The sequence below is a fragment of the Larus michahellis genome, chromosome 3, assembly GCF_964199755.1.
Source record: "Larus michahellis chromosome 3, bLarMic1.1, whole genome shotgun sequence".
NCBI lineage: Eukaryota > Metazoa > Chordata > Aves > Charadriiformes > Laridae > Larus > Larus michahellis.
This window is the reverse complement of record NC_133898.1, coordinates 81,131,626-81,145,895: the sequence shown is the minus strand read 5'-3', so window position 1 is coordinate 81,145,895 and position 14,270 is coordinate 81,131,626. Positions and strand designations below refer to the sequence as shown.

General features: G+C 36.1%; 1 protein-coding gene across 1 annotated transcript in view; it reads left to right on the top strand.

The window, feature by feature from the left end:
* The window catches only part of FIG4 (FIG4 phosphoinositide 5-phosphatase), a 72,859-nt gene that overhangs the window by 38,884 nt on the left and 19,705 nt on the right, over positions 1–14,270 (top strand). Inside the window, exons 16-20 of the mRNA XM_074580967.1 lie at positions 4,197–4,335; positions 7,170–7,228; positions 7,809–7,956; positions 8,835–8,918; positions 11,732–11,927. Of these exons, the coding sequence (XP_074437068.1) occupies positions 4,197–4,335; positions 7,170–7,228; positions 7,809–7,956; positions 8,835–8,918; positions 11,732–11,927 (626 nt within the window). The remainder of the gene's footprint in view (positions 1–4,196; positions 4,336–7,169; positions 7,229–7,808; positions 7,957–8,834; positions 8,919–11,731; positions 11,928–14,270) is intronic.

Genomic DNA, 14,270 nt, shown 5'->3' with positions numbered 1-14,270 from the left:
TGCTTATTATTGTTACTACCCATCACATAGTGTTTAAAATACAAATAAAAACGTGAGGGCTAGACAGTTCACGAGCCAGCATTGCCTTGTGTTTATGATCTGAGAAACTTCTTTTAATGTGTATGAATTTTGTGTACCCATAGTAAGCAGACACAGAAAATTTTAGTGATTTGCTTGAAGTCATACTGTATATCAGATTCAGAACAAGATTACAAGTGGCCTTCTAACAGTGCCTGATAAATAAATCACTTAGCCACACTTGTTCTGTTTGTCAGTCATAAAAAATACATGATTCTAAAAAGAATTTATACTTTTAAGAAAATGGTTTCATCTGTTGACCTCAAAGCTCTTAGGATAATCACTACTAATTAAGTTGTACAGATGAGAAGAAGTAGGACATGTATCGGTTAAGTGACTTGCCTGGAGATACTGATCCAGTAGATAAGACTTGGACTTGTAGGAAAGATAACTTTGAATGCAGTTTCACCCTAGTTCATGATAAGTGGCTTAGCTTTTCTATAGATTTTCTGTACCTATAAATTTGTAATATGTTACCTAGGTAATCGAAGAGTGAAGAATTAAAAAAATGTTCTCAGGATCAAGTTAGTAACTAAAACTTAGAAGAAAACCAAGGTTTCCACGTAGAAATACAAGGCAATTAATTTTACAGTAACTTGAAAAAACCTTACAGGTTTAGGTAAAAAAATTTTTTCATGCATATTTTTAATTCTAGCATTTGAAAAAAGTAGAGGGTGCAGTGTAGTTTGAGAAGTCAACTGTTCGAAGTACCCTGGTTGTAAGCAAACGAATTGTACCAGAAAAGAACAACATCATCCAGATAAGAATTAAGTGTTCCTTCAATGCCCTCTCTGACAGGCATTCTGATTAGTTGAATTCTAACATTTTTCTTTCATTTGTGATTATCAGTGAAATTAGAAAATCGTATTCCAAATAATATTTTTCTAGCTTTTATGCCTTTTAGAAAGTAATGTAACATTGCAAACTTCAGTGTTAGAGTTGCAACATGCATAATAAGCTTCTGGAATCTGGAATAATCTATTTATCCACAAACAGGACTGGGTGTAGTAAACTACCTTTTAGTGTTGTATGAAAGTAAACTTAATTACTATAACCTTTTAGTCATGGGATGGTATAGTCCCAATTGTGTTGAATCTCTCATGATTTAGTAATTTGTCATGTAGTGCAGTTGCAAACTCAGATTGAAAGCAGTAGATTATTGTAGGCTAATTCAATTAAATGGCCCTTTCAGTTCCTGTTTTCTCAAATGGTCTCAAAAATGTGCTAGTATACACGCACATTGCAGTATCTTTTGAAAAATCAGTGCAGTCTTTCTACTTGCTTGTACACAATAATAACATTCAGTGCTAACAATGAAGAGAGAAAACCTCTTTGCTGTTTTGTCTGCGCTCCACAATGCATTGATATTCTTATTTATTTTTGAAAAGAGAGATTTTTCTATCTAGCTAAGAAAATTGATCTGAAAAGCTTAATATCCCGTTTTCTCTGGCCCGTGTTTCAAAGAAAGACAAAAGTTTTCATTATTTTTGTTCAAAATTAAGTCATAAAATTGTTCAACCCTTAAAGTAAGGTGAGGGGAGGATTGAAGTTAACGATCTGCTTCCCCAGTCGCTTGTGTGTGTTTGTGCCTGCTTGAAGACTTATGCACCAAGAATCTGTAGTATGTTTTTTTACCTACTTTCAAATTATGAGTTGAGAAGTAAGACAGTAGAAAGAAATTTTCTAATAAATGTCCTGTATTTCTGTTAAGTTTAAAACACCACTGCACAACTGAAACAATAAATGTAAAGAGAGTTTGAGTCTCTTTGCGAGGTAACATTTAACAGCAGTCATTTTTTTGCTGTGGAAGAAAGGTAACAATATTTTAATGAACTGCTGCTATAGACTGTTTCAGACAGTGAATTGGTTAATTCAGTTAGTATGAGTTTAAATTCCAGCTGTTTGTCATACAACACATTTCATTTAATTTCATTTTAGCATCTGTCATATATGTAGTGACAGTTTGTTAACTGAATTATCTGGTTTTAATCTAATTGTTTTACAATTATTTAGTTAACAATTTCAGTATACCTTCTGTTCCTGGCAGGCGAAACAATGGAAAACGAACAAAGGAGGCTGATCTCTGCCTTTAACTTTCAGAAATTGCCACCAATTTTAACCTATTTGTTCATGTTAACTAATTTTGTCTTTAGGGCTCCACCAGTTTCTATGCTTAGAGAGCTTTCTTGGGTTTTGTTCAATACTTTTGTTAAACCACTAACTAAATAACTTACCACGAAGAAAGAATACACGTTATTGCTTGTGACTTTTCCTTTCTTTTTAATTCTCAGTGTCCTCAACAAGGGTTTTTTTGGTGTTTCTTTTTTCAGACCTTTTTACTGAGTTTTGTATAGCTTTCTTGCACTGTTTCTGGCCTTTCTCATTCTCTCCTTATGTCTTGGTTAAACTGTGACACTATTTTGCAGAAACAATATGGCCTGCAAACCATAAGGACCTACACATGCTTTTGAGTATTACTGTGTAGAAGAGTTAGTGTTTATATGTTGATCCTCGTAAGAAAATTGTGAAGGTGAGGAGCAAGAAAGAGGGTAAAAAATAATATATCTTTTTGTAAGAGTGCTCTGAAGGAACAGTAAATATCTAGAGGGAGTACGAGTGGATAGAAAAGGAAGAAAAAAGGCAGGTTCCAGATGAAAGGCCTCTAAGTAGGGAAGGGGAGTCACACAACATCAAGAGGTTTCCCCTTTCTTTCCGTTTTCTTGGTGCCTTGCCCTGTTACACCACGTGAATGTTTATACAGAAGATCCCACTTCCAAATATTGGCCTCCACTTAGGCACGCTTCTGTAAAGTGCCATACTTTTCTGTAATCCTATTGTCACCAAATTTCTACACAGTACTTCATTTGTCAGCTGCTTGTGTGTCTTGATTCTCTGTAAAAAATAGATGTTGCACGGAGGGAAGAGACACTTGAATTCTGGGGAGAAGGAGGTATTGACTGAAACTTGGGTGGTGGCCAGGAACCAACTTTGTCCTTGCTGTCATGCCACCGCTTTGTGGATTCTGCCTGGTTTTTTACCTGCTTTCTGGTGTACTGAGACTTCAGTTTGACTTTTTTAATGCAGTGTGTTGCTAAAGGGACGCTCAACTCTCACAATACTCTTTTTGGAATGTGGAGAGAACTGAAGGAGTAACGCTATCTATTGAACTAGTCTGAACTATTCCTTGTCTGATGATTACTGAAGTGCAAACGAGTAGAGACGAGAGCCTTCCACATGCTAATTCCTCAGGGCACAAAGAGAGCTCAGTTCTCCACATATTCCCCCATATCTGAAGATCCTTCCTCTGCCCCTGTGGCTTTGCTTGCAAAGCCCTCTTTATCACGGTTCACTATCCCAAAGCCCTCATCTGACTCCAGCTTTTCTTCATATCTGTTGTAACTCATCCTATCTGCAGATAGGTAGCAGGAGAGTTTTTAAAGATGTGAGTGAACAACAACATTTCTTTTTGTGCTTCATCTGCAGGGGTATGTAACTACTGGATTTTAGCAATTGCCTTATTTGGTTTGGTGAGGCTTAGATTATGGCAAGAGAAATTGATGATGTGAGCAAATAGGAAAAAAAGTCCAAATTACTGGAAGGTGTTTGTGAAGTTTAATCATTTTACTGATTACATTTTGGCTAGAAAAACCTAAAGAATTCATAATTTGTGTGTCATGTGGGAAACTCGTGTATTGTGTGGGTACATCATTCTCCTGTTGTTTAGACTGCAGTAAATTCATCATGATATGTCAGATTCCCTGGCACATGCATAAATACATACACGTGCTTCATGCATACACATATATGCAGAGGTGGGAGACCAAGCTGCAGCATGAGATCTGATTCTGCAAAGCCTCTAAGCAGAGTTTCTGCCTCAGCTCCTTGGTGAGAGAAGCCAAGGAAAGAGGCAGCGCTGGTACCAGCCCAATGCGTGCTGCAATGTGGCAGAAGGTCAGGGCTAAATGAAGTTTCGTGACGGTGGTTGAAGCCCAGAGGGCCCTGTAGAAGTCGTAGGACATACACGCTCCGTCCGTGAGGAGCAAACATGACAAGTCTGAATGGGTTTGGGCTCTGCGATGTTCCTGGCGCTAAGTGTAATGTAACCTCTTGTCTAACAGATGCGGACAGGCAAGATTCTATCAATCTCTTTCTGGGAGTTTTCAAGCCTACGGAAGGAAAACCTCATCTCTGGGAACTTCCCACTGATTTTTATTTGCATCACAAGAACACTCTCAGTCTGTCACAGACCAGGCGAAGGTATTTTGCTGTTATTTTTATTTTTTAGTATTTTGTTTGGTATTGCTCTAATAAATTTAAATGCATGCATGCTGTTAACCAAATAATTTTGCCAGCCTGTCAAAAACTTGCTTATTGTTTTTTAAGTTTTTACAAAAACTTGAAAAAAACCCAAAAAACAAAAAAACCCAACCCAAAACCTTCAAGAGATTATCAAAAATGTTGCATAGTGTTGTTTTGAGGGATTTGCTTTAGTATGTTATTTTCCTGTTGTTCTAAAAAAGAAGCTTGCAGTGCGAAATGCTTCACTATTTTACTGAAGTACGGTTACTGCTGTCTCATTAAGCAGCGTACAGTTGTATTTTTGATGGTCAGATTTATTAAGTGTTGAATTTGAGATTAGGTGATGAGAATAACATTTGTTTATTTTTTGTGTGCTTAGTCTGCAGCTGTACATACCAAGAAGCCCATGGTTTTCTGCTTTCCTTTCAGCCATGTCTAGGCTTCATTTGCATTCCATTGTAGTTGCACAGTAATATATAGAAATAATAGAGCTAAAGCATAAAAACTTTAAAGTAATTTCAGAGTGCTTCACAATGTGGAATGAGCTTGTTAAGGATTATAAATACTGTGTTAAACCGCTCCACACCCCCCAGAAAAAAAAATTAATAATAACAGCAGTACTAGACTTGTTAAGTAAATGATATCTTTTAGGAATTTCACTGTTTGTATCTTTGTTCGTTCTGTGAGTCTTAAGGCTCTGTATCACAAATGGTAGATCTGAATATCTGCATGTAGATTTTTGTCTGGGGAAAACTTGCAAGTGTTTAAGCAGTGTATTCAGTCCCTGTTGGCTCTTTATTCCATTAACCCGTCACGGCAGCTGGCATGTGATATGACTGTTTCTAAATTTCAGTCCTTTTTTTTGTCTCCTGAGACTTCTCTTAATGCTAGCCCATATCAGCCGTACAACCAAGTGCTATTTCAGACACACATGAAACAGGCAACATCAATTTTCTTGCCTGCTGATTCTGAACATTATTGTATGTCAAAAATTAATTCAGCTGATACATGGCAAATATACAAATGTCTTGGTTTCCTGTTCATCTGTTACCCTGTTAAACAACTGTCTCTTGTCACAGCTACTGTCCTCAAATGAGATGGAACATTTTAAAAAAATATGTTGGTTATCTTCATTTATTTGTTAATTAGTTTTACCTTTCATTCTGGCCAGAATTTCTTCTGAGCACTTATAATATACAACCAAGATGTTTTCTCATGTGAACAACATGACACCTCCATGTAATAAGTAGTTAGGTGAAAAAAATCTTCTAAGTATTTTTTTGATTGTACCAAACTATTGGACAAGTTCTTGGTATAACTTCTTCCTGCCTCTCTGTGCAGTGCCTCTGTTGGATTCCTTGGGCAGAGCAGCAAAGGAAATAATGAAAACTCATAATATAATCACGGATATAGGAAGAGAAGGAAGATGTTTCCTGTAATTGAAACGTCTTTTGACTGTCTGTGCTTTTCCTATATTCTATTTACCTCTCCATCAGAAAGAAGAGATTTCATAATGAGTTTCATATATACTTTTATGTAATTTGTGATTCACAGGAAAGGACAGTAAATATGGAAAAGGAGACTTTCTGTTGCTGCAGAATTAATATCATTTATGCATGCAGCAAAACTGGGTGTGTCTGCACAGTTTCTGAAGGCACTGGAGAAAATGGCTTGCTAACATGGCCTGATACAATACTTCAGGAAGAGATGTGAATGTCAGGCACAACTTTGTCCTTTTTGTCTAGGACACACACGGGTTTTGGAACTGAAGTATGTTGCCCTGCCTGTTCTGCACCGTTTGCTAAATCCCACTAACAAGTCTAACCCTGGGCATGGAAATACACTCGTTTCTGCTCCAGATGGCTACATAGACATGAGTAGGAGATAACCGCGTTAATGCTCTGATTACAGCCCTTACAGTGTTGTGAATACACACATATTTGAAATAAAAATCAATGCAGATAAATGTCTTTTCATCCCAAGTAATGAAATAGAAGGAACTATCAGAACAATTTAGAGAAGAAATTAAAGTATATTTGAGAAGGGAAAATAAAAATATGTAAACATGAATGAAAGATAAAACATGCTTTATTTAATGAATGTTGCTTAACTTCTTTTGTTGTTTTTCGGAAATCCTGAGTAAGCTTCCAGCAGAGCCTGGTTTTTGCTGTTAGCTATGCCAACATACAGTTCTCAGACTTAGGACATCTGTCCTTAGCTGTCACATCAAAATGTATTTCTATGTGCAGAATTCAACTGCTTTGACAATATTGTGATTTTATTATCATTGACCTTCATTTCTTCATACCCTTTTCCTAAATTTGAATAGGAATAACAAGTGCTGAATAACAAGTGCTGGCTGGGGCTTGACGGGGGGTTTTGGTGGTTTTTTGTTTTGGTTTGGTTTTTTTTTAGACCAGAACAAGAGAAAAACATAAATACCTTCTATACATACTAAGACCTTAATTTTCAGTGCTGTAGAGGTCAGCACCTGAAATGTGTTTTATTTAATGGAAAAAAACCCCACTCCTCCCTCCATACCTGTATTGAGCTTCACATGTTTAATTTTCGTGTCCTGAGAGCTAAGTAGTAGGGTAGGGGCCTGTTGAAATCTTAGATCCGAGGATAATTCTTTACTTTCTTCCACAAATGAATTATAAAGAAATATTTAGTAAAGTGACACTGTATCGTTGGGTAACCGTTATGGGCAAACATTTAGACTGGATACAAGACCAAATCATGATACTGGATACAAGATCAGTAGCAATTGTGTGTCTGTTTTTCCTGTACAGCTATACTTACTGGTGGACCACAGGTGTGCTAAAGCATTTACCTCTTCCTTTTGATGAAGGTAGGATTTATATTTGCTCCTTATCTTACAGAGTATCTTGAAAAAGAAGTTTTAGTCACAAATGCTTTTTAACTGTTTTAGATCCCAAATCTGGAAAAAAAAAGTTTCCATAATGATTACGAAATACTTTCCTGCCGCAATGAGCTATGATTTTTCAACTGCAGGATGCAAGAGACACCTAATTTGATGAAACCTGACCTCCATATGTTTATGTGCCAGGGCACACTTTTTGGTTTTTTTTCCCCTTGCCTATTGACATACATTTATAGTCTATGCTGGTGGTTACAGTCCTGTTGCAGATGACAGGTTATAGCTAGTGTGTCTTATTTCTCTGGGATACTGTGGAGCATGTTTTATTAGGAATTGTCGTCATGAAGGGAAATCAAAGGTGATTGATAATGCATATTTATTAAAGATGTGTCGTGCATCATCTTCTTCATATCATATTTTCTTATCTTAGAGGGGGTATGGCTGTAGAAAAATGCCTGGTAGGGTGCCTAGGTAAGCAGGCTAGTGTTTGTTTAGATTTTTGCAGAGTCACTATCTGTTAGTAAAAAGATTATTTTCTTATTTTCCCCAGTGACATGTGCTGAAAACAGGCACAAGTTGACAGTGAAGAAGTTCCACAAGTATGAAGAGGAAATTGATATCCACAATGAGTTTTTCCGGCCATATGAGTTGAGCAGTTTTGATGAGACTTTCTGCTTGGCAATGACCAATTCTACACGGTATATTGGGATCTTTTGGGACTATAAATCCTTAACTGGAAGTTGATTTAGTGTGAATTAAAGTTACATTTGACTTATTTCATTAAATCTGTGTAACACTGTACGTTTTATGGGGTGTTGGTTTTGGGGGTTTGGGTTTTTCTTAAGCTTCAAATTTAGCAAACTTCTAGAAACTAAATCACAATACTAAAATGGAAATGCAACTCTAAAAAAAAAAATCGGTTAAGATAGCACTTAAATTTCCAATTATTTTCCATTATGGGGTGTCAAAAGTTTGGGCACTTGAAGTCTGTGAAGTGGGCTTTTCTCTGTGGACTCATTAGATCACAGAGGCTACCTTCAAAACAATTGTTTTCTGATTATTCTGCTTTTGTATTACAGTTGTTTTCTTCAGTTCATCAGGTTCTCACAGCTGGCCAGACAATTTTTTTTATTTTGTTTTTTTTTTGGCAGCAATCAGCTGGATATTGTAGGCAATCTTTAATCACACTTTAGCTAAAGACTTCCAGGCAGATTATGTTTCATGTAGCTTTTTGACCCAATTTGAGTGTTGGCAGCATTTTGAAAACAATGCAGCTGTGTTACAGTGCTTCTTCAGCACAGGAATGGAGCACATTGCTCTAGGCTTCTTGGCAAGTAGTAATGTTTGCAGCTGTGTTATGCAACTAAATAATGCAATTGAAAGCTTTTTAAATACTTTGGTATTTATCTTTACATGACTTTAACTTGTAATGATGAAGTTAGAACTTGATATTTCTTTTTATGATGATTTTTTTTTTAATTGTAAGGTAGATGTTAGAGGTGATTCTTCCATAAAATTTAAAAATTTTATGTATTGAACATTGCTTATGAACAGTTTTTCCTTTCTATTTTGACAGAGATTTTATGCCTAAGAATGTGGGGATTGATCCAAGTCCGTTTACTGTTCGTAAACCCGAAGAAACTGGAAAATCAGTGTTGGGGTAAGTCTGAAATATTAAATTTTGTTCTGGTTTAATAATAGTGAAATTGTAATGCAAATATATAAACTCTGTGTGTATGCCTATGTAGTATATTCTCTGTTACATAGGAAAAAAAATCATTGGTGTTATACTGTGGAATTGTACACTTTGAAAATCATATCTAATTTGTGATTTTTATTTAACACTGTGAATTCTTTATTCAGACTTGTTTAATCTTTTCTGTTTTCTTCTACTCCTCTAAGTGACACACATGAGAAAATTTTATCTAGAACAAAGATACAGAGGTTGTTAAAATTTGATCATTTCTTTGTACCAGTGGCAACTGTCTTCTCCATTGGAGATGACAGGAATGCATATATTATTGTTGTCTTTTTAAAAATAAATGAATAAATTTTGAATAAATAAAACATATCCTGAAACAGCAATAAATCCAATCTGAGCATAGTTTTTGGTAAAAAATGTTATTAGAAATATTTATAGATGAAATTATATAAAACAATTCAGTTATTGGGACAAATTATCTGTTTTTGCACCCCGGACTTGCTTTGTTACTTCATTTATTCCATTGTTGTCTTTGGTCTGCTTTATCACACAAGGCCTATGGGGACTCTTCTTCTGAACCACTTCATTCTCTCTTTGATACCACATATTAAGGAAAAAAATTGTCAGTAATGACTAAACCTGTGCTGTTACAACGTTATGAGTTCGTCTGAAAACTTGCCATTTTGTTAAAAGCTACAAAATTTGACTGTCTCATAAATAACATCCATTGGGCCTTGACCCTGAGGGACTCACTGTCAATAAATGTTGAGTGTAGACTATGCTTATCGCTAGTAGGACCTGATTTCATGCTACTGATGTTCCCTGGGAATAAGCAGAAAGACTGTTCAGCAGTTATACAGTTTACCTCTGCTAAGAATTGTGAGTTTATGGGTACCTTTGAGGATAAGCTTTATTCTTCCACTGTGGTATAATGTCAGATTTTGGATTAACTAATTTCTGTCCAGACATTTCATTAAATCCTTGACTGTTACACGTTTTTCTCCGGCACTTTGCTTCAAGCTCTCCACTATGACTTTTAGGGCTTGCTACGAGATCAGATGGATCAAAGCCATGTTCCAGGACTCCCTGGATATTGCTCATAAGGCTTCCCATGCTTTGGCTGTGTAGTGGGGTAAAAGGTGTCTTCAGTCACCTTCCCTGTATTTAGCCCGTGGTAGAGGTGGTATCTTTGCCTTGCACATTTGTCGTCATCTTTTGACCTCTATGACATTTCTGGAGGATTTGGTGATCTGTTCTCGTCTATAAGTGTTCTGGTCCCCTAGGACAATTAGATCGTGGCTTTCTTCTAAGTATGTGTCAGGGGTGGGGATATCATTCATATCAGAGTTTGGCTACTTGCTCTATACTTCACCTTTCAGAAAGGACTGCTTTTCTTTTAACCTTCACCTCATTTAGAAAAGTAGGGAAGATAACTCTAATTTTCTCTAAAAAGAATGCAGTATGTCTTCATAACTTACTGTAAATTTCTAAGGACACGTCAGTTTCTGCTGGGTTGGAAATTAAACTTACCTTTGTTGTTTTTCCCTTAAGGCGTTTGTTACAGCTGTAAGAATTCTTCTGCTATATTAATGTCCTTGGGGGTGGGGTATGCTCTCACATAAAGAACCTTTGGGAGGACTCTCCTGCTTGTTTATATGTGTACCTAAAACATGTAAAGGTTAGCTAATTCGCCACAGGGATAAATTGCTGTATGAGTTTGACTGTAAAAGGCAGAACTCTTTGTGATAGTCATGGTGTGCTCCGCTAGACCTCAAGTGACACTGGTGACCTCCATGCCTTTGCTGATGAGAACACTAGAGCTGCAACTCAAAATAGCATTTGCACCAAACAACATGCTGTTGTCAAAGCCTCTTAGCATGCTGCTGTCTTCCTCTAGGGCCTTCCTTCAGGGTAAGTCACACACAGTGTCAGTGTATGTACATACAGTCACCTCAGCAAGGAGATGTTGCTTCCCTGTTTCCAGAACTGATTTGCCTATAAACATATTCATTGCCTGCCTTCCAGTCCCTCTTCCTTCAGAGTCCCTGAAAGATTGTGACAGTGTCTGAGGGGAAACTGCAACCACATACCCTTCTGTGGCCAGTAGGAAAGGGTACAGAGGATGTAAGGGTGGTACAATTTCTGATGGGTAAAGTAACGTATACCTTTCAGAGCTTGTACGGCTAAACCCGCTGCTAGCCTATGAAAATACAGATGCTGTATCTTGAAGAATTTTTACAATTAAAGCAGCCCTTTATATTGACTAGAATTTATAGAGTAAGAAATACAAAGATGCTGCATAAGGAGATGTTGATGATTAAAGAACTAAATTGAGGGGAGAGGTACAGAAAAGGAAGGGAAAAAAGTGACATTATGATTAACATTTTGGGGCCCAAGAATAAGAAAGTGGAGTGGATAATGTTAATCAGAAAGTGAAACTTTTTCCCAGATCAAAACCAAAGATGATATGCCTCAATTAATTTTTATTCCTTTTCATCAGTCAGTCCCTCTGGGGGAGGGATTTAAGTAACGAGTCAGAGAATTGGTTGAGAAAAGCTGGCATTAATCCTGTGAGCTCTCTGGAAATGCTCTGGAATAAGAAGAGGTTGATGAACAGTAAATCAATTGGGGGATTAAAAAGATGAGTAATAAATTGTTCCAGATGATAGAATTCATTTTTCTCAGTAAGATTGTAATAAAAATTAGGAATTTTAAATACTTGTTGTTAATATTTTGCTGATTTCATAAATACACATTGCCTTTCATAATAGGAACAAAAGTAATAGAGAAGAAACCGTGCTGCAGCGCAAAACAGCTGCTAGTGCTCCACCACCCCCAAGTGAGGAAGCAGTTTCAAGTAGTTCTGAAGATGATTCTGGGACAGACAAAGAAGATGAAGGTGCCGTTTCTCAGCGTTCAACTCCAGTAAAGGTTACTGATACAGGAGATAATACAAAAATCACAGAGGTAAGAAATGACTGTGGTAGGCAAGAAGGCTAATCGTGGACTTAAAATTTACATTTCCTTAAAAGAACCAGTAAATGTTATGGAACAGTCAGAAGTAAAGCACTGAGAAATTAAGCGAAAAGAGCATCCAACGTATTTTCTTTGTGTAGATATTAGCAAAACTGATGGTAAAACTTTGCGATTATTCTTGTCATGTAATAGTGAAATACAACAGAAAAATAACATTTTCAAGAAATGAAAAATACTGTTGGAAACCTATGGCATTTGAAAGGTACTCTGGTCAGGTGTAGTCCATAATATTAACCATAAAATACATATATGTTAGTGTGCTAATTCAGAGCAGTAGTGCACTTCTGATCATTGGTCCTTACCATGTTCTGGCTTGCATCATGATGTGGTCTTGCAGCATACAAATGGGATTCCGTTTGGATGAAACTAAATCCCGCGTTCCTGGGTGCTTCTCCAGGAATGTACCTGATCTACTTACCTAATCAACATTTAGTCCATGGGAGCTAATATCTGGAGCAAGCCACATGAAAGACATGTATAGCTCTGAGGTCCTGAGCACCACCTCTTTCAATTAGAAATCTGTTCCTTATGAATGATTACCACTGTGGATATAACTGTAAATTAATGTTCAATCTGGCTAAATTCCAACCTGATTTATGTGAAGATTTTTAAATTGCTGTTTCATAATTGTATGGTCTGACATTTCCAAAAAAAAAAAAAAAGAAAGTAAACTAACTCAAAAAAACGTGGATGATAATTTTGTCACGTTGGTTCTAGGCTATTACTGCTACTAAGATTGAAGATAATGGCAGGATAATAGTGAAATCGTGAAAGCACAGTCATATTAAAAGAATGTGTATTCTCAGTTGTGTGCTACTTATCTTTTTTGCTAGCATAACTCTAATTCTGTTCGAATCCCTTAGGTGCTAATTTAATGAAAATATTAATTTGTATGAAGTATTATGGAAATATCTATTTTCTTAATTCATGTAACGTCTTCAAATTCTTTCTTGTAGATATCCATTTTGGGTACCACTGAAAATGTCTTAGCAAAAGGATATGCTAATGGAGATTATACAAATTTGCAAAATAATTATGTTGGTTTGGGGGGTTGGTTTGTTTGGGTTTTTTTTAGTCACAGCTAATTTAAATGGTTACAGTGTTGTGCTTGTACATGTTATCACTTCTGAAGAAACTTCAGTATCTATGACCTTAGTCAGTATAAAATATAGTGCCTAATAGGCAACAGAGAATAGAACTGTCTTTTTTTTCTGCTACAATTCAAATTTTCATTACATTTATTCTTTAGCCTAGGGTTGTTTGTTCTCAGATAATGGATTTTCAGCCTTCTATACAGCACTGTCTTCTTCCTAACCTAAATGAAGCATTTTCAATAAAATAACTATGAAGTTATTTATTTTGGACAATCAAAGGTATTAATTTTGGACAATTCAGATTGTTATGTCAGTACAAGTGCATTTATTTCTGCTTATGCACGATGTTTTATCTGAAAAGTTTCCATTATCTCTGAATAAGAGTACCTGTTTTCCAGCAACACAGGTTGCTTCTACAGGGTTAATAACAGAAATCCAACCTGAAATTTTATTCTTGATTCTTACCATTGCACAAGTTACCTCACTTCAGTTTTCCTGTCTGTGTATTGAACACACTTCAATACTCAGACCAAAGATATCTTTTTAAGATTTTTAAGATGCTTAAATGAAAGATGCACGTAACAGAAAATATGGTTTAAGATCGTATTGACTTTGAATGACTTACAATTGGGCGAGCTATTCTGATTCTTTTAGTAATGCACGTGAAGTATTTTCCATTTTATTAGCACCTTTTCATGCATTGGATTTTAGTCATAATTTGCGTTGTTAATTTGTGTCATTGCTTATTAAAATTAAAAGTGCTGAAAAGAATTACCTGTTCGGTTATGCTGAATTACTACGTTAGCAATTAACTTGGGTTGTCGTTAATGTCTGCCTACCATTGCAAATTTGTTTAGTCTCTTCAAAAGTACAAAGCTTCTCTTAAATACATTATTTTTGAGGGTATGATGTTTATGGAAACATTCTGTTCAGAAAGCAAACATAAAAATCAGTAGTCTTAAGGACTGTGTTAGACATCAGATTTTAACATGCTCACCAGCTGATCTTCATTTAGCTTGTGAAGTGTTATTTTTCCATTACCAGGAAAAAGCAGAGCATCAAATACAGGCTTTTCAATAAATGTTTTGGAATTATTTCTCTGGAAATGGCAATTATTTGTTGTGTCTGCACATGTAGTAAAAGTTTAAAAAGAAAACCTGTAATGGAGGGTTTAAAAACT